The 17,536-nt window shown below is 38.6% G+C and overlaps 1 protein-coding gene across 3 annotated transcripts in view; it reads left to right on the forward strand.

The window, feature by feature from the left end:
* Window positions 1-17,536, forward strand: part of CADPS2 (calcium dependent secretion activator 2) — a 499,168-nt gene that overhangs the window by 401,405 nt on the left and 80,227 nt on the right. For 2 of the 3 annotated variants that reach the window (XM_023513206.1, XM_023513207.1), the window contains exons 17-19: window positions 7,202-7,305; window positions 9,111-9,119; window positions 15,892-16,048. In XM_023513206.1, the coding sequence (XP_023368974.1) occupies window positions 7,202-7,305; window positions 9,111-9,119; window positions 15,892-16,048 (270 nt within the window). The remainder of the gene's footprint in view (window positions 1-7,201; window positions 7,306-9,110; window positions 9,120-15,891; window positions 16,049-17,536) is intronic. The other variant, XM_003789780.2, reaches the window with a different exon arrangement.

Raw genomic sequence — 17,536 nt, forward strand, 5'->3', positions numbered from 1 at the left:
TTTCTTGTAAACGGTAGTAGATCTCAAAGTACATTCCCTAGGCCAGCATGCTGACCATTACCTAGGAACCTGTTAGAAATGCTAATTTGGGGGGCCCACCCAAGCCCTACTGAATCAGAAATTCAGAAAGTAATGCCAAGCAATTTGTATTTTTGCCAGCCTTCCAGGTGACTCTGATGCAGGCTTAAGTCACGCCTATGGTTCGTCCTATAAGGGTACACGTGAATCCCTCTAAATGTAGAATATAAATGTCTTAACACACTAACTAAGAAAAAGACATGAAGGCTATGTTAACCAGTTAGATGAAAGTACTTCAAATTGTATACAGAAATAGTACACTGTACCCCATGATAGTATTAATGTACATTGCTATGATTTAATAAAAAAAATTTTTAAAAAGAGCTGCAGATCTCTACTGAAGATACTCCATTGATAAGAGAAAGATATATTCCAGCACTTATGGAATATTGTTTGGATTGCAACCAGCTGAACCAGGAGAGAGACATTGATGTCTCATTCTTTTTCATTAGTTGGCAGTAGCAGATATTAAAGCAAATACAGGACAGATTGACCCTAAAAAGTTGGGAAAGTATGTTGAATTTTAGGAACAAAATGTTCCCCAGATTTTGAGGGAGTCTTCTTAGCAAGTAATATACCATTCTCTCTAGGGTACTGAGTCCAGAGAGCTCCCCCAGCATCGTCTAACCTAGTCAGACAGGTGCGTGGGGATGGGGAGAATAGGTTGTTCTGTTTAATGGAGAAAAAAGTATCTGATTTCACACCCTTCTCTCTTGGGATGAGAAACCTTGTGGGTATTGAGATCTGGCCAGGATTAAGACTCCCTGGAGCCCTAGGCTCTGGCACCATGTCATTTATCCGTTTGCTGTGCCTGGATGGGTCAGAAAATCTCTGTAAAAATTTAGACTTTTCAATTGAGTCATCAATCTGGACTATGCAAAATGAGAGAATGTTGACACAAGACAAGAGTTAAGATTCCAATTAGAATAGACTAGGGATCCTGTAGAAATTCCCTGGCCAGCGAAGGTGGACTAAAAGAGTATGTGGGTTTTGAATGAACAGATGGCATCTGGCATGGAGAAGTTAGTTAAGATGGAGCCTTTTCTGCCCTCTCTAATTAGAATGTTGTTCATATGCCATAGCATTGTATAAACACGTGTATGTAACCTAGGGCTGCCTTATATTTGCAGGGGTGAGTTGCTAGGGGAGCATGTCACTGATTTAGTAAGGAAAGAGAGATGGAGGAGTCCATTCCACTATTTCTTCAGCTGAATCTAAGATAAGTTTTGCCAATAAGCAGTCCATAGAAAAGAGGCCAAAGTTCTTACCCCTGGAGGACCTTTGGGGTTCCAGGTAAAAGAAATCAGATTCTGCATGCTTGGCCCAACTTCCTTGTTCTTTTCAACCTGTCAAGGTAAAATCTCCCCACTTGGACAGAGAGAAGTCCCAGGTGAAGGCTTCCATGTCACTGACATCCCTACTTCTTCCCAACTATAGTCCTTCCTTTAATTCCTTTCATTAGGTAGTGGCCATTTTCCCATTTTCTCCCCCTTTGAACACTTTTCCCCCAGTTTCCTCAGGATATGTCTAAAGCCCTTTCTTAAGTCTTTCATATTTTTCACCTCAGCTACCTCCTGAATGTCATGGCCTTCTCCTAGATCTGACTTATTGTGATATAATCATAATTTATCATCATCATCATCATCATCATCATCATTTAGCTGGGGGAGAAATAAGAGTTCTTTTTCTTTGGATGGGAGGGGAAAAGGTAAAAGACTTCAACATTAGATTGTGGCTGGCTTCCTAAAGTCAAACACACATCCCTATAGTAATTTTATTCTCAAGAACTCCATATGATACAAATGAGCAATTTAAAGCCTTCCGATTGATGTATCTTTGATCCTATTGCTTATACACTGATAAGCCTGTTCTCACATTCTGAGTGCATTTAACTTCCTCATAGGTCCCAAAGTGTCTGCCTTGTAATCTGGTTAAGGAAAGATATTCATAAATTCTTTGAAGGCAGAAGTGCTCTCTTGTTTATCATTGTGTTCCCTTAGTCTCAAGTACAATATTTTATATGAAATGAATGTTTGTTGAATCAAATTCAGGGCCACAGCCTCTGGGGAACTGAAAGGCCAAACAGGAAATCTGAGGACATCCTCAGAATTTATCTCTGCATGCTCTCTGGCTGGTCCTCATGGCCTACATGCAAGGGGGACATGAAGACAGGGCAATATTGGGATGGGATTATTGCGATACTCCTTCAATTTAACACCATCTTGCGCACTATTTCTTGGTTAGCTGCAAGTACAGATATAATCAGTCTGTTAAAAATTAAGGTCGTTATGGGGGTGGCAGAACATTTAAAACTGTTCTCATCAAAATTAATTTTTGATAATCATTACACAATTTATACATATGTTAAATCATTACATGGTACATGTTGAATATATAGAAGTTTTGTTTTTGTTTTTGTTTTTGTTTTTGTTTTTGTTTTTGCAGTTTTTGGCCGGGGCTGGGTTTGAACCCACCACCTCCGGTATAAGGGGTCAGCACCCTACTCCTTTGAGCCACAGGTGCCACCCAAGAGTTTTTATAAAATATTTTAAAATAAAAAGTTAATTTCAAAAGGCGGATAAATTTCTCCATATCATATATGGAGAAAAAGGAACTGTTCTTCTTTCTCAGGTCCCCATACAGTCTTCACCATGAGTATCATGAAGTCTCCACCGCAGGGACTTTGACGGGAAATGGTAGCAAGGGAGGCTACCCGGCAAGTGTGCCAGGAGCATACCCCCACTCAGAAGCCACGGAGTAGAACTGAAGCCCAGAAAAGCACACTGTCAGGCTGTCTTCTTGCTTTGTCTCAGACCTGCCTTTTCTCCAGCGGGACCTCTTCTTAAATATACAGGGGTATAATTAAAATAATTTGCTTTGGGGAGCCAAGAAGTGTTAACACAGAAAACTAAAAATGTTCCAGAAGGAAGAAGATTCATAGCCAACAACAGTGCACTGAAATTCATCAAGAAACCTTGTTACTTTTGGCATATTTGTTCTAAATGTCACTATTTGAAATGTATTACAACAATCAGCAACTTGGTGTGAAGCTTGAAGAATATAGAGACATCTGTAAAGCTTTGGAATCGTTACAAAACAAGTGAAGGAAAACATTTTAAGGAGGAATTCTCAAATATTCACAGTGTTCAGATTTTTAATGGAGCTATTGATAACCTTGTTGTCTTAATAGAGTTCTGATAATAGAATGCATTAAACTTCTTGGCTATAGCCAAATGGGTGACATACATAGCGTACTTGATAAAATGCTAGGGTTTTTTTTTTAAGGCATTAGAGTGGCCATTATGTTCAAGTACAAAGTTTCAATCCTCTCAATAAACTTAATCTATGAAAAATAAAATGTTTTAGAATCTTTTAAAATTTCACTAGAACACAGGGTACTCTCAGAGTCGTTACTTAAGATAGTGTCAAATGTAAAAGCTAGTTTTGACAGATTCACACATAAACAGAAAAAAGTTTAAAGGTTCTTTCTGTGATTCTTTCCCATTATTGCATACTTATGGCTAAGGATATCTGCAAGGGGTGTGTGCATCTGTGTGTGTTTTGGAGATTTTTGTTCAGGGAATTGAAAATAAAAAAAGAACTTAAGTGATTGTATTATCACCATCTGTGGGACATCACACGTAAGATTTTAATCACAGAAGGATTTTAATCCCACCTCAACCGGTAGCTATTTGACCTCAGATACCTTTTTCTACACACTCCCCAAGTTTCTGGAAATGGGGGTCATTATTCTGTAACTGGAAGAATGGTTTTGAGAATTCACTAAATACTGTTCTAAAAGTACGTTAAGAAAAAAATAAGTTCCTAATCTGTGATAAATATATTTTGTTTTTTTCTATTTCCTTAGGAAAAATGTATTTTTTATAAATATGTGTATTAAATACTATAATCCAGTAGATAAACCTGAACATTTGTAAGAAGCATAGATTCTCTCAGCTAGAATCTTAGGGATGAGGATGATCTGTGTCAGTGATTCTAAGCATTTGTTTGGTTTATGGACAATTTTGAGAATCTGATGAAAATTACGGTCCTTTTTCCTCTCCCCCAAGAAAAGCCTCTACATGCAAAACTTATCCCTGGGTTAAGAATCTCCAACTTAACTCTGTACTCTTCACCTACAAATGGAGACATTAAGATAAGTGATAAGCTCTTGAGAATTAAAAGTTATTTTGAGGGCTGTTTTCAGAAAAAGTCTTTAGTAACTTAAGAACAAAGCAGTTATTGGAGCAGTTTTCTCCTTGTTCTCAGACTATAGCTGTGTTTTATGTGCGGACTTGCTCTTTCATCCGCCCTTGGTGTATTAGGAACAGAAGAGCTATTTGCAATCTCACACAAAGTTAAATAAAATCATTTGAGCATTGATTGAATTTTTAACATGTCTATGCCTTTCCCCCATAATTATGCGGCTGCATTCTCAGTAAACATTCATTAAATTCCCGCCATGGTTCAAAGCCTGCGCAAGGTAACTGCATTACTGAGAACCAGTTTCTGACTTGAAGCTAGGCACAGTTTAGTATCAGAATTAGTGAGTCTGTCGTAAGGGGAGTTCAGAGGCGGAGCACCTCATTCAGCCCCAGAACTCTGACAAGGTGCCACAGTAAGGCAGCATTTGAAGTTGAGGCTTGAGTGGCAAGTAGTTAGCCAGACAGAAGATCCAGATCCTGACTCTGTGTGTGTGTGTGTGTGTGTGTGTGTGTGTGTGTGTGTGTGTGCAGATTTTATTTTGCATAGTATCTTTTTAGTTTGGAATATTTAACTTTAAATTATACTTATGTGGTAATTAGTGCTAAAATATATGGGAAGGCCGTTGAAGACCCTTTCCGTTGTTTCATCAACCACACATCATTCTCTGAATCACGTACTCTGCAAACCTCGGGCTCCACTCCTCTCTGGCCTGCAGTTTCTAGCCACTGACAGTGACTCACCAGTGTCTTGCATCTTCCCTCCGGATGGGCCACTAGGCCACACCCTCAGGACCCATGTTAACAATTCTTGTTGCACACAACCATCTAATACATTTTCCTAAAATTAATTTATTTTGAGGCTCTGCTAAGAGACAATTGCCCCAGATCATCTACAGGCCATAATCATCTGGTCCACTTAGTATCTTCCCTAAAGCCTGCCCCAGTTACCCAGCCTCCCCCAGCACCTTCTGATGCCAGCCAGGTAAGTATCAGGCATCCGTGTTAAGAGCCCCCATGAAGTTCACCATCACTGCTTTTAGGTATTGCATTTCATCCTCAGATGTTTCTTTATACATGAGTAATATGAAAAATAAAGACTATTAGGAAAACTAGTGTGATAACCCCTGGGAACAGCCCAGCGTTGTGCCTGACACACAGTTTGCTCTCATTTGTAGCCTTCCTTGTCCTCACATTCCTCCACAGTGCCACTCATCTGTGTCATACAATTCCTCTTTTCTAAAAATAAACAACAACAACAACAACAACAACAACTCTGTATTCTCACCCAGGTCGCCTGTTACGGCCTTCTCCCTGGCGTCTGCCCTAACCCAGCCTGCTTTCAGCTGCCTCTCCTCCCTTCTCCCACATCACTGCTGTTCGCTTAACATGGTCTCCAACACTTCCTAAGGTTTTCTCTTTCTTACTAAACTTTAAGGGCTAGAGCTGCCCCCAGTGAAGTAGGCTGTCAGGCACAGCCGTGAGCCTCTTCCTCTCACCCTAATTTGAGAATGTTCACAAAGCAGCAGAATTGATCACTGATGTCTGAGGAGCTTCAGTAGTGACTTGGGGTCCTGAGTTGTTTGAGATCCGAGGTGTGCCTTGCACTCCCTCCCACTCCCCAAGACTAAGAACGCAGCTAATTGGGAGACCCACTTTTGTAGGCACACTCAACTATTTGGTGTTTGACAGGCTGATTTTTCGGAAGAATCACTGTCCTCTTTGATCCTTATCACAGATGAGCAGTGGCTTTCCATCCTGCAGGGATGTTTAGCAGGCTGTATAACCCACAGGCATCGCAGGCGTCGGACCTGGAGCGCACATATAATGTTTCATGAACAGACCCTGAGCGTAGTCTACGTTTCAGTGTGCCATCACACATGCCTTGGGAACACATGAAAACAGAGTGAATGGAAGTCTCTTCCAAAAATAAGGCTGAAGTTTTAGGGAGAAGTAAGTTGAAGGAAAAGACCTGTAGCAGTAAAAAGAAAAAAAAATGGTTATGTTCCATAGAAGCAGCTTTTTCACTGAACATTGGTTTTTCTTTCTCATAACCTCTTTGCAGGGGCAGAGAAAGAGCCCAGGACCCTAAGATTTGCCTTTAATGTCCTCGCTGGAACCTCCCTCCTTCACATTGTGCTGAAACACATTCATGACACCTCTGATCTCTGCCAGTTTGCTGCACGTTGTACCTTAGAAATTAACTGCTTTACCCTCTCCACTGCTGGATTTTGGTACCACACTTAATCTTATTGTGACCTCTCCTTTTTACACCATTTTGGCTTAATGCTGAAAGAACCTTCACCATCAAAGAACTCTTCCTGTCCTCCCTCCTCACCCCCTCAGCTGGAAGGTGCAGTGGGATGGTGGTGGGGAAGAGGAGAGGAAATCAGTTAATTGCAGGCTGTCAAGAGTTGTTTGAGGTGACTTTTTACTTCTTGAATTTAAGATCAGCATGAAGTACAGACATTACAGGCTGGGAATTCAAATAGCAACAAAAAAGCAGGGCTTTTGCTAATGCCAGGAATGATTCATCTGGCGAGAATGGCATTGTATTGATAATACAATGCGGAGAGAAAGAAAAGACAGTGGTATCTGCTTTCTTTGTATTGCTGACCTTGAGGAGAATTATAACTTGTTTGTTGCAGAAGTTGAGCATCTCCTGTGCCGATGCACCTGTTCTTATATATTAAATGGCAAAGCACTTACAGTTCCCTGGAATTGCTTTGTGGCTGAAATATTTTCTGCAATCTGGTGAAATGGCTTTCCCCCCTAAATAATGTATTCATTTGTATTTCTCTCATCTCTTATTTCTCAAAAACATGCTTTCTCATTTCAACGTCCTGGTCTCATCATTACATCTCAGAACATATCTGCCCTTTTATTTTCAAGGTAATATTATGATTTTTTTTTTAATATAGAGACCATGAACCAAGCAACTCCTGCTAGAAAGCTGGAAGAGGTTCTTCATCTAGCAGAGCTGTGCATAGAAGTCTTACAGCAGAATGAAGAGCATCACTCAGAGGTGATGACTTGTTTTAACTATAGTCTAAAGCTGTACTTGTTTTAACTATACATAATGCTTTGCTGTGGTGGGGGCAATACGGAGGAAATGGCTTAATGGCAGTCCTGATACATATCTGAAAAAAGGAGAGCATCTATTTGCTGGAAATGTTACTCCTGGGTGTTACAAAACAATTACATGTGCGTATAAATTCATGTTTATTGTCAGGAATATAGGAGAGCTTATGGGACCTGTCCAAAGAAACATAACTAGAAAGACGTGAAGATGGAACCCAAGCCCATGTTGTAATGGCAAATAACTTTCTTTTCCCCATGCCCTGATTACTTGTGTTTAGAAATGTAAGTTAATTAGAATGGAAAAGGGAAACTTATGATAAGCTGTAAAATAAAATGAAATAGAAGGCATTCATAGCTGTATGGTTGATATCTCTAGTTTTTTTTACTCTTAGCATCAAATTATTCTTTAAATTTTCAGTCAACCAGCATCGCTTATAATTTTTAGAAGTTCTAATTACGTCTGGACGTGGTGTGCATGTCTATAATCCCAGCACTCAGGGAGGCCAAGGTAGGTGGATTGCTTAAGCTGAGGAGTTTGAGACCAGCCTGAGCGAGAGTAAGACCCCATCTCTACTAAAAAAAAAAACTAACCAGGCATCATGGTGGGCACCTGTAGGCCCAGCTACTTGGGAGGCTAAGAGGCAAGAGGATCCCTTGAGCCCAGGAGTTTGAGGTTGCTGTGAGTGGTGACGCCACAACACTCTACCAAGGATGACAAAGTCAGACTCTGTCTCAAGAAAAAAAAAAAGTTCTAATTACATATTACCATTCCCAAGATCTGGGCTACCTTTTCACCTGGCAGTCTACTTATTCTAAGGCTTAAAATTCTCATTATATTCACAATAGCAAAAAGTTTTTTCACTTTGAGTTGAGTTGGGGAAATGTGTGGAATGTATTAAGTATAAATGTCAGTGCCCTGAAAGGGCTTTTATTCTTGAGGAAGCATATGAAATGAGCAAGAATAGAAGACCAGATACGTCTGAGTTCATAGAATATTTGTATTTAATGAAGCCTAGTTTTCAAAAATATAAGAAACTACAGGAACTACAATTTAAGCCAATTATTAGCCCAGAGTATTCATGAAACCTTACTATAGGCAACTCAGATTTATTGTCTCTGGTTATAAATATGATCATTCAAAACATCTGCTTTTAGCTCACACTGTGGAATCTAGTTTTTAGCTTGCATCTGTCATGTGTGAACTCGTTATGGATATTTTATTTTAAACTGAAGAAACAGCTGCTTCAATAATTTGAAATGAATTCCCAGGAGGTTCTTTTCTAGGCCAGGACCACTGCTATGTTACAAAGAAAACGATTATATGATAAAATGTATGTGTGTTTTGTCTTTGTCTTTTGTTAAAAGGCATTATCATCAGGGTATTAGGGTTTTTTTGAGTTAAAAAATATCTGATTGTATATACAATTGCAGTATATATTTCAGCTAAATGGATACATCGAATATTCCCGTTTTACGAACACTAAAATTAAATGTTATTTAATATATTTTGCGCAGTCACTAAAATGCTCATTCAAGTATAACGTATCCAAAACATTGAAATATAAATATTATTTACTTTCTAATCCTTAAAAATACAATTACCTGTTAAATAGAGGTAATCATAATGCATTAATCTCTCTCTACTATATGCTGAAATAGAAAACTATTATGATGACTTTTTTTAAATGCTTTGTAACACTATGGCATTTTTCTATTCCACAATGCTTCCAAATTCTTGGAAATCCTCAGGGAAGAGAGGTGAGTAAAATTGTTTCCACTATTTTCCTAGTATAAAATAACTCTTTTATGTACATTTAAAATAGAGTCCACTCTCCTTATAGTTAATTTAAAGCCAACTTTGTTCTCTCTTTGGAATGGAAGGCTGTCCATTTTCCTTTGAACGTGCTAATCTTGTTATATTATTCAGGTGAATGTGTCTTAGTTACAACTGAATGTGTCTAATTACTGACGGTGATCTAAGTAAAATATGACTAAAATGATTTTGATACTTTGGTTTGTGTCTTGATTGTTTTTGTGCAAAAAAAAAAAAACAACCTTCACTTTTTCTCCAGACAATACCGGAGAGTGAGTTGGTCTGCTCCAGTGTAATCTCCGGAGGGAATTGGTGGAGTGCAGTCCACACTGATAGTTATTTGGCTGGATGTTCAGGCCGGAGTTCCTTTACCCCCTGAAAGTGTACCTAGCTCAGGTCCCTCAGTGCAGGTTAATGTGTCTGCCTCACGGAGACCTTCAAGTGACTCCTGTGTCAGCTCCTTTTATTTTCATTCTACTTCCCTCGCAGTGGCAGTTTACAGGGCTCAGAGGTTTCCATCCTTCACCAGATTCCCGTTAAGCAGGTTTCCTGTGACAGTAACTTGCTTGTGCGGCCGTCTTCCCTCCTCTCTGAAGGGAAGCCTCTCTCCTCCCAGGCTTCTCTGCAGAATTCCTGTTTTCCCTTAGAAAGGTAGTTTAAGCCTCTATCCAAAAAAGCTTTAAGGCTGTCTCCACATTATGGTGACCAGAAATTTGAGGCAAACCGACCTAAAAACACTCCATCCAAATGCCTTGAAAGGCTGCAGAGTCTGAAATGCCTGCCAGGAAAGCCGCAGACTCTCACCAGCACACGCCATTGTACTGATAAACAGACTCAGGATGGTTGAGCAACTCGCCAGAGGTGGACAGCTAGTTAGCAACTGGGTGAAGGCTCCGCCAGACTCCAGACCTGGGCATTTTTAATAAACCTCCTGGATGCTTTTCTGTTTAAGCAGAATGGCCCCGGAGTTGTCCTGCCTTGGTTCTGCTGGCAGGTTTGACATGCAGCTTCACAGCAGGGATGTAAACGCATGGGGGTTGTTCATTATTCTCAGCCTGGGGATGTCCCTTCTATTCTGCCACCGTCTTCCTTTCCTGTGACTCTGGTATATCCCAGGACTCTGCCGAAAGGGGGATGGAATGCCCCCATGAGAACATGAACAGAGGGGCTGATGGAGGAAATGTGAACCAAAAAAGCACAGCTCTAAGTTGTCACTTCATTGTTTATTATTACAGCACAGTACTGATTTAGAGTCCCTAAAATAGTTTTAAAATAATGTCATCCACCATATCTGCAATACTATAGACAAGAAGGTTATTTGGCAGTACTTTGGTACTTGCAGCATAGGTAGCTCCTGGTTCACAGTGTGTGGCTGGTTCTTCCTTCACTTCACCCGGCAGTAACCCAGGCCCAGGATGCTCCAGCCACAGAACTGGGACAGAGGGAGGAGTTCAGTGTGGACACATGTATTTTTTGTATGCCCATTCCCCTAAATATCATTATTTGGACCAAATTTTGCTTCATATTAGATTCTGACAAAAAGGGAAAGAGTATTTGATTTTTTTTTTCCATTTGTTTATGGTTATTGGTATCATTTCTCTCTAACTGGCATCCATATCTAAGGAATATCTTGAAGTATGGTTATATGAAAGAATTAACCAGGAAAAAAATCTATTTAATACCTACTGCTAATAGGATTATAATAATTTTGACACTTGAAACGATCTCCATTACATTTTATGCCTTTCTGCACAGTCAGCAAGATAAACCTATTCTTTTTTTAGGATGAGATTAAATTTAAGATTATGTTAGCCTCTGGACCAACAAAGGACCTTCATTTTGGAAGAGTATGACCAGAAAGTGTCCTTACATATGTAAGAATAAGGGTAGTTCTTTAAATTGATGTATGTTTTGAAGCATTTTCAGCTCATCTCATTGGGTTATTTCAGTATCTGTGTTTACATATGAACGTGGTTATCAGGCAGATTATCCAAACTCAAAAGAGTTTAAAAATCATATGATGAGTTTGATGGAAGTTTGGGTATTAAGGTTTTATTCCCTTGCCCTGGCACCTTCAGGGAGCTTAAACTAGTTCTAGAATATGGCTCCTCAGCATCCTTTGCTGTGTGAATATGTGTAGGTGTGTGGTAGGGATGGGACATGCTCTAAAATGGACACCAGATTATTGCCAGAGATTTCAGGATCATCTACAAATTACCAGTTGCAAACCAATGTCATGCTTGGGGAGAAACAGGCACACAATATATTTCAAAGTCAGGTTTACTGTTTTTGCTCATTAATGCAGCCATCCTTCTTTTCTTTGTTTAAAATTATAAATGTTTTTGTTATATTTTGAGGGTAAAAGTAACCGAAAGCCTCAGGGCTTACACAAATCAAATATTAATAGTTGTTTCTAGCAAGAAGTGATCAGAGGACATTAATCGTGGTCCGAAAAATGTGGATGCTAGGTAAATAGGCAATGGACACATATAATTACTGAAGAAGAGACTATATAGGTAAGAGTTTGGTCTCTAAACTTAAACTGACCTAGATTCAAATCACTGCTCTGCTGTCTACCAATTATACAGCTTTGGGCAAGTTATTTAATCTGTTTGCTAACCTATAAAATAAGGATAATTACATAATCTACCTATAATGACTGGGTGTTTGGGAGATTAAGATAATGTTTATAAAACTTTACACTAGTACTTTGTACATAGGTATCATTTAATTCACGTTGGACATTCTGAGTTTTAAAACACATAAACCCATGTTATATGATTTATGTGAATTTCAATGCATATTTGTAATTATTGATCACAACATTCACTTATCACATTTGTATAGCAAGAAATGTTTATGGTCACTTGTTTTTCACTATCACTCTGGGGGAAGTTAGGGTAAGTGTTATTGTTGCTCAATTTGCAGATGAAGAAATGGAAATCTACCCAGGGAACTAATTTGCCCAGGATCACTCAAGTTTCACCACAAGTTCAAAAGTTCAGGCCTCTGCTTCTAGGTTCAGGATTCATTCTTGCCTGCCATAATTTTCAATTAAATCAGGCTTCCAAAATATTGTCAGTTTGCCATATATTTGTGGTATTGTATATTTGTAGTATTTTCACTGTGCAAGATTTATTTATTATTAGAACTGTGGTAGAAATAGTAAGGATTTAACAATACAAATTTTGTTTTGAATTTTCCTCTCCAACAAATTAAACATCGCCTTCTATCGCCTTTACACTGATGAGTGACTTATAAATAGGGCTTAACTTTAGCCCAGACAATCACCACATTTTGTTGCTGCCCTGCAGATGGATGCATTTCTGAAATAGGTTTTCTCCTCCCTCAAGGAGATCCTAGTGCTTTTGAACCTCAGCCACCTCTCATGAAGTGGCACCGAAGGGAGGAAATTATACAACCCTTCTTCTCCCTACTAACCAGGGGGGTGGACAATTGCAGCCCGGGAAGATGGCAAGAAAGAGGAGTCAGGTGGCAGAATTGACCCTGTGTTCTCATGACAACTGCAACTCTTGCTGTTGTTTTCAAAGATGGTGATTGGTTAAAGCTTTCAAGTCAGGAGAACAGGGACTCCTCACAGACTGGCTTACATTCATCAGGAATGATATCCTCAGGAATACAGTTGGAGACAAATAAACACTACAAAACATGAAGTTCTCTAATTTATGGCGAAATCTTGCCAACCTAAGACTTCTTTTCAAAAACATAAATACTCTATTTTATTTCATTCCTTACCCTGACTCTGTCTTCCAACTTAACGTTAAAAAGAGTTTGGGAATTTTCCTCAGGGACATGAAACATTTCTGAGCTAAAATAATGGTGGTTTTCTTAATCTTAACTTTTCACAAAGGTATGGGCTGTGAACTGGAAGTGAGACTGGGAAACTCTCCGCAATGCTATGTTTTTACTCGGGTTTCTATGTCGCTCGATGCAGAGAAAACTCAGGTTGTCCTCTTCTTGTTGCTCCTACAGTTCAAAAAGACAGGAGGAAGACAGACATGATCACCCATACTAGTTAATTTTAGTTTATTATTATTATATATCCATTCCAGTGGATATTTAAGCAAAAAGTAACCAATGAAAAAATTTACTAAGAGTAAGATGCTCAGTTTGCGTAGATCATACTAATCCCACAGGGTCTCTCCTTCACATATTGGTTATAGCACACAGGCATGAAAATGCTCCTTTTAAGTCTTCCTTCCACTATTCTTCCTTAAGTCAACTTTTGCTACCTGCTAATTAGTTACATGGCAATATTTATTATTAAGATATTCATTATTCTTATGAGGTTATTTTTACTTATTTATTTATTTATTTATTTATCGAAGCAGAGTCTTACTTTGTTGCCCCTGGTAGAGTGCCATGGCATCATAGCTCACAGAAATTTCAAACTCTTGATCTCAAACTAGTTTCTTGCCTCAGCCTCCCAAGTAGCTGGGACTATAGGTGCCTGACTGTTTTTAGAGATGAGGTCTCACTCTGTCTCAGGCTGGTTTCCAACCTGTGAGCTCAAGCAATCCACACGCCTCAGCCTCCCAAGTGCTAGGATTACAGGTGTGAGCCATAGCACCTGGCCATAAGATTATTTTTAGATAATATTCACTTTATGAGTTTCTAAGAAAATATTTAGTGTGTCAAAATGTTATGATCCACTTTTTTTATTGCTTTGTGGTTTGTCTCTTTCAGTTATTATCTACTTTATATTTAAAGAAATTAAATGAAACTATACAAACATATATGGCATATGTTCTTAGAATGTTCTTAAAAATAAACGGGCTAATGCATGATGAATCTTACTTTTTATAAATAAATAATTTTAAGTGGGATAATACATATATCAAAAATATCTGTACCACAGAAGTGCATATGTTTCATAGTTGTTTAGTTAAAAGAGTATGACTGTACCCAAAACTCAATAGAAAAATGAAAGAAAGATCTGAAGGACAGTTCACCAAAATAATCCTCAAACATAAAATTCTGTTCAAATTTATTTGTAATAGAGAAATACAAACTAAAATAAAACTGAGATACAATAGCCAGAGACGTCCACATTATTTTCAAGAACGTTCTAAAAACTAAATATTGTTTTCACCCATCAAACCAGCAGAGATTTTTAAAAGTGATAATTTCTATTACATAAAAGGCATAATGAAGTGCCCAGCTGAGTATAAAATGATAAAAAGAACATACACAGACTGCTGTCCTTATACTGTTTACAGTATAATTGTTGAGCAGATATTAAAATATGTGTTATCATATGAGCAATGCCAAATCCTATGAAATAAAAATAATTAGTAATTAGGCTGATTGCAGTGGCTCACACCTGTAATCCTAGCACTGTAGAAGGCGGAGGCAGGAGGATTGCTTAAGCCTCGGACCTTGAGGTTGCAGTGAGCTATGATGTTGTCACTGCATTATTTCTGAGATGACTGAGCAAGACTCTGACTCTCAAAAAGAAAAAAAAAAAGAAAAATACAATAGTGGTTATCAGAGAGACTTTCTAGGGGTGCCTAATTTACATTGGAGGATCAGGACATTCTCTCTAGTAAATTATATCTTAGAGTAGACCCAGAGATCATACAAAGCCTCCTAAGCCATTTAAGTGTTTTGAATTTTACCCTAAATCCATTGGAAAGCAACAGAAGCAGTTTAAGCAGAGACATAGTGTGATCCACTTTATGTTTTAAAATGCCATCTCGGCCAGACAAAGTGGCTCGTGGCTGTAATCCTAGCTAGCACTCTGGGAGGCTGAGGTGGGTAGACTGCCTGAGCTCAGGAGTTTGAGATCAGCCTGATCAACAGGGAGACCCTATCTCTAAAGGAAAAAAAAAAAAAAAGGAGCCAGGTGTTGTTTTGAGCATCTGTCCTCCCAGCTACTCCAGAGGGTGAGGCAAGAGGAACGCTTGAATCCAAGAGTTTGAATTTACTAGAAGCTATGATGCCATGACATTCTACTGAGGATGACAAAGTAAGACTCTGTCAAATAAATAAATTAATTAAAATGCTGACTGGCTAATGGCTGGAGAAAGGATGGGAACAAACATTTTTCCTGGAGAGCGCCATGCAATGTGTAATGACACTATAATGCATACCCTTCAATCAAATAATTTTAGAAAGTTTACTCTAAGGTAATAGTCAGTCCTTGATTCAGATCTTTACCTAACCACATTTATCACACCATCATTAGGAAGAACAAAAACTTGGAAGCACACATGTTAATAGGGGAATGGTCGAATAAATAATATATCCTTATAATAGAATAGCATGCTATCAATGAGAGTGAAATCACAGGAAAAATATTATAGACTATGATACCAAATGTTTTAATGTTTCTTGTCACAGAAAAAATAACTATTGGAGATAAATATACTAAAACAGTCATAGTAGTTATGCTTAAGTTAGAAGAATTTTGCTTACTTTTTGTTTCATTTTATGTTTTTCAAATGTTATGAACTAAACATGTATTTCTTTTATAAAGCCATAAGCATCACTGTACATTTTAATTCTATTTTGGATTTCATATTTTTAAATCAGTGCCACATTTATTATTTAAATGCACACCTGTTAAAATATTATATTTTGTCATACTTGTTTCTGAAACTAAGACATGTTATAAAATGCTTTCAAGTGGCACAGCGTCTGTGTATGTTTCTAATAGGTGATTTATTTTTCTTGTTTTTCTTTGTCCTCTTATAGGCATTTGCCTGGTGGCCTGATTTATTGGCTGAACATGCAGAGAAGTTTTGGGCTTTGTTCACAGTGGACATGGATACCGCACTGGAGGCTCAACCACAAGACTCTTGGGATAGTTTTCCTCTTTTCCAACTGCTTAATAATTTCCTCAGAAATGACAGTGAGCACTTGAATTTTCTTTAGTATGTGAAATGGGGAGGGCTGGGAGAATTGTATGTGTGTGAATTTGTATTGACAGAGCCCTGCTCCTGCCCAACAAGAGTTGGCAGAGGTTACATTAAGGTTTGCTCAGCCTCCGGAATTACGTCAGGCCAGGTCGGGGAAGACGAGCAGCCCTCCCACATTCTTCCACTGGGTTCTAATGTTCATCTTATTCCTACGTTGCTGCACGCACTGAGAACTGATAACATAGGCTTCCTTCTCATTGTATTTTGTGAGTCAGACAATCCTCAAAAGTTGTCATTTCTAAAATACTTGAGAATATTTACACCTCTGAAAGACACCTTAGAAATTTATCGTGATTCTAAAAACCATGCTATGTTACGGCACCTACTGAAATGCACCGTGGTAATGCTGCTGGCCCGAGAGTGGATTCATTTCTACAGATGATTATCCAAATTTTGCTGTATGATATCATTTCCTCATTCAGCATTTAGAAACTAAAGAGAATGTACGTGTTTTCTATTGAGATGTTGTCCTCAATGCAGTAATATCTTTATAGTTATTCTGGTAGAGGGTTTTCTAGCAGACAATACCAACCTCGTTTTGTTGGGCCTTTTCTGTGATGGTTTTTTAAGTTTTTCTTAGTCTTGAGCTTGGTTCCCACTGACAACCTTTGTTTGCAGTGATCGTAGGGTCACTAATTCCCTATTCAGTAAAATTCTTCTCATTACAGATCAAGTTAAACTCTCCCTCCTTCTAATCCCTGATTCTGACTCATTATCTCTGACCATCTTCTGCTACATGTTTTCTTCTCCAACCCATTTTTCACATGACATTCAACTCTTCCTCATGTGTTAGAGTTTTTATATCCATTACCATTCCTATCACCTTCCCCTGAATAGACTTCACTCCATTTCTCAGGGTAGTCTGGAGTGTGGTCCTTCCTCACCATGTTACCTGAATAACTTAGACCCCCAAAGCGGTGCCTTCCTTCTACCCTGTCTTCCTGCAGCCCAAGGCTGCTTTGGCTCTCCAAGGAACTTCATCACACTGGTAATACATTTAGAACTTTCTATATGTTAAAACCCCAAATCTCTTTGCTGTTCTCATCCCTGAAGGCCACCCTGCATATCTATCTAGTTTTAAACCTAAATCTATGTTTTTGCTGGTGTCTTTGTTTTTTAAAAAAATTACTGTGTTAATTTTGTTCCTGGCTCTAGCCCAGTGTTTCTTACCTTTCCTTTAGTTGGTCATCCCTTTGAGCCTGGGATAAAACTAGGAAACAATCCATACAGGTACAAAATCACGAGTGATGTTGTACTTCCCATATCATCACAGATTTAGGACACCAGGTTAAGAACCTCTGTTTGAGTAAGAGAGGCATCATGTTACAGCAATTAATAACATGGGCTTCGGTGCCAAACAGATTTATCTCCCTTTGCCACTAACTATTTGACCTTTGACAATAGCTTGTCCTCTCCAGGAT

The sequence above is a fragment of the Otolemur garnettii genome, unplaced genomic scaffold (genome assembly GCF_000181295.1).
Source record: "Otolemur garnettii isolate 467f Iridium unplaced genomic scaffold, OtoGar3 scaffold00037, whole genome shotgun sequence".
NCBI classification, from domain to species: domain Eukaryota; kingdom Metazoa; phylum Chordata; class Mammalia; order Primates; family Galagidae; genus Otolemur; species Otolemur garnettii.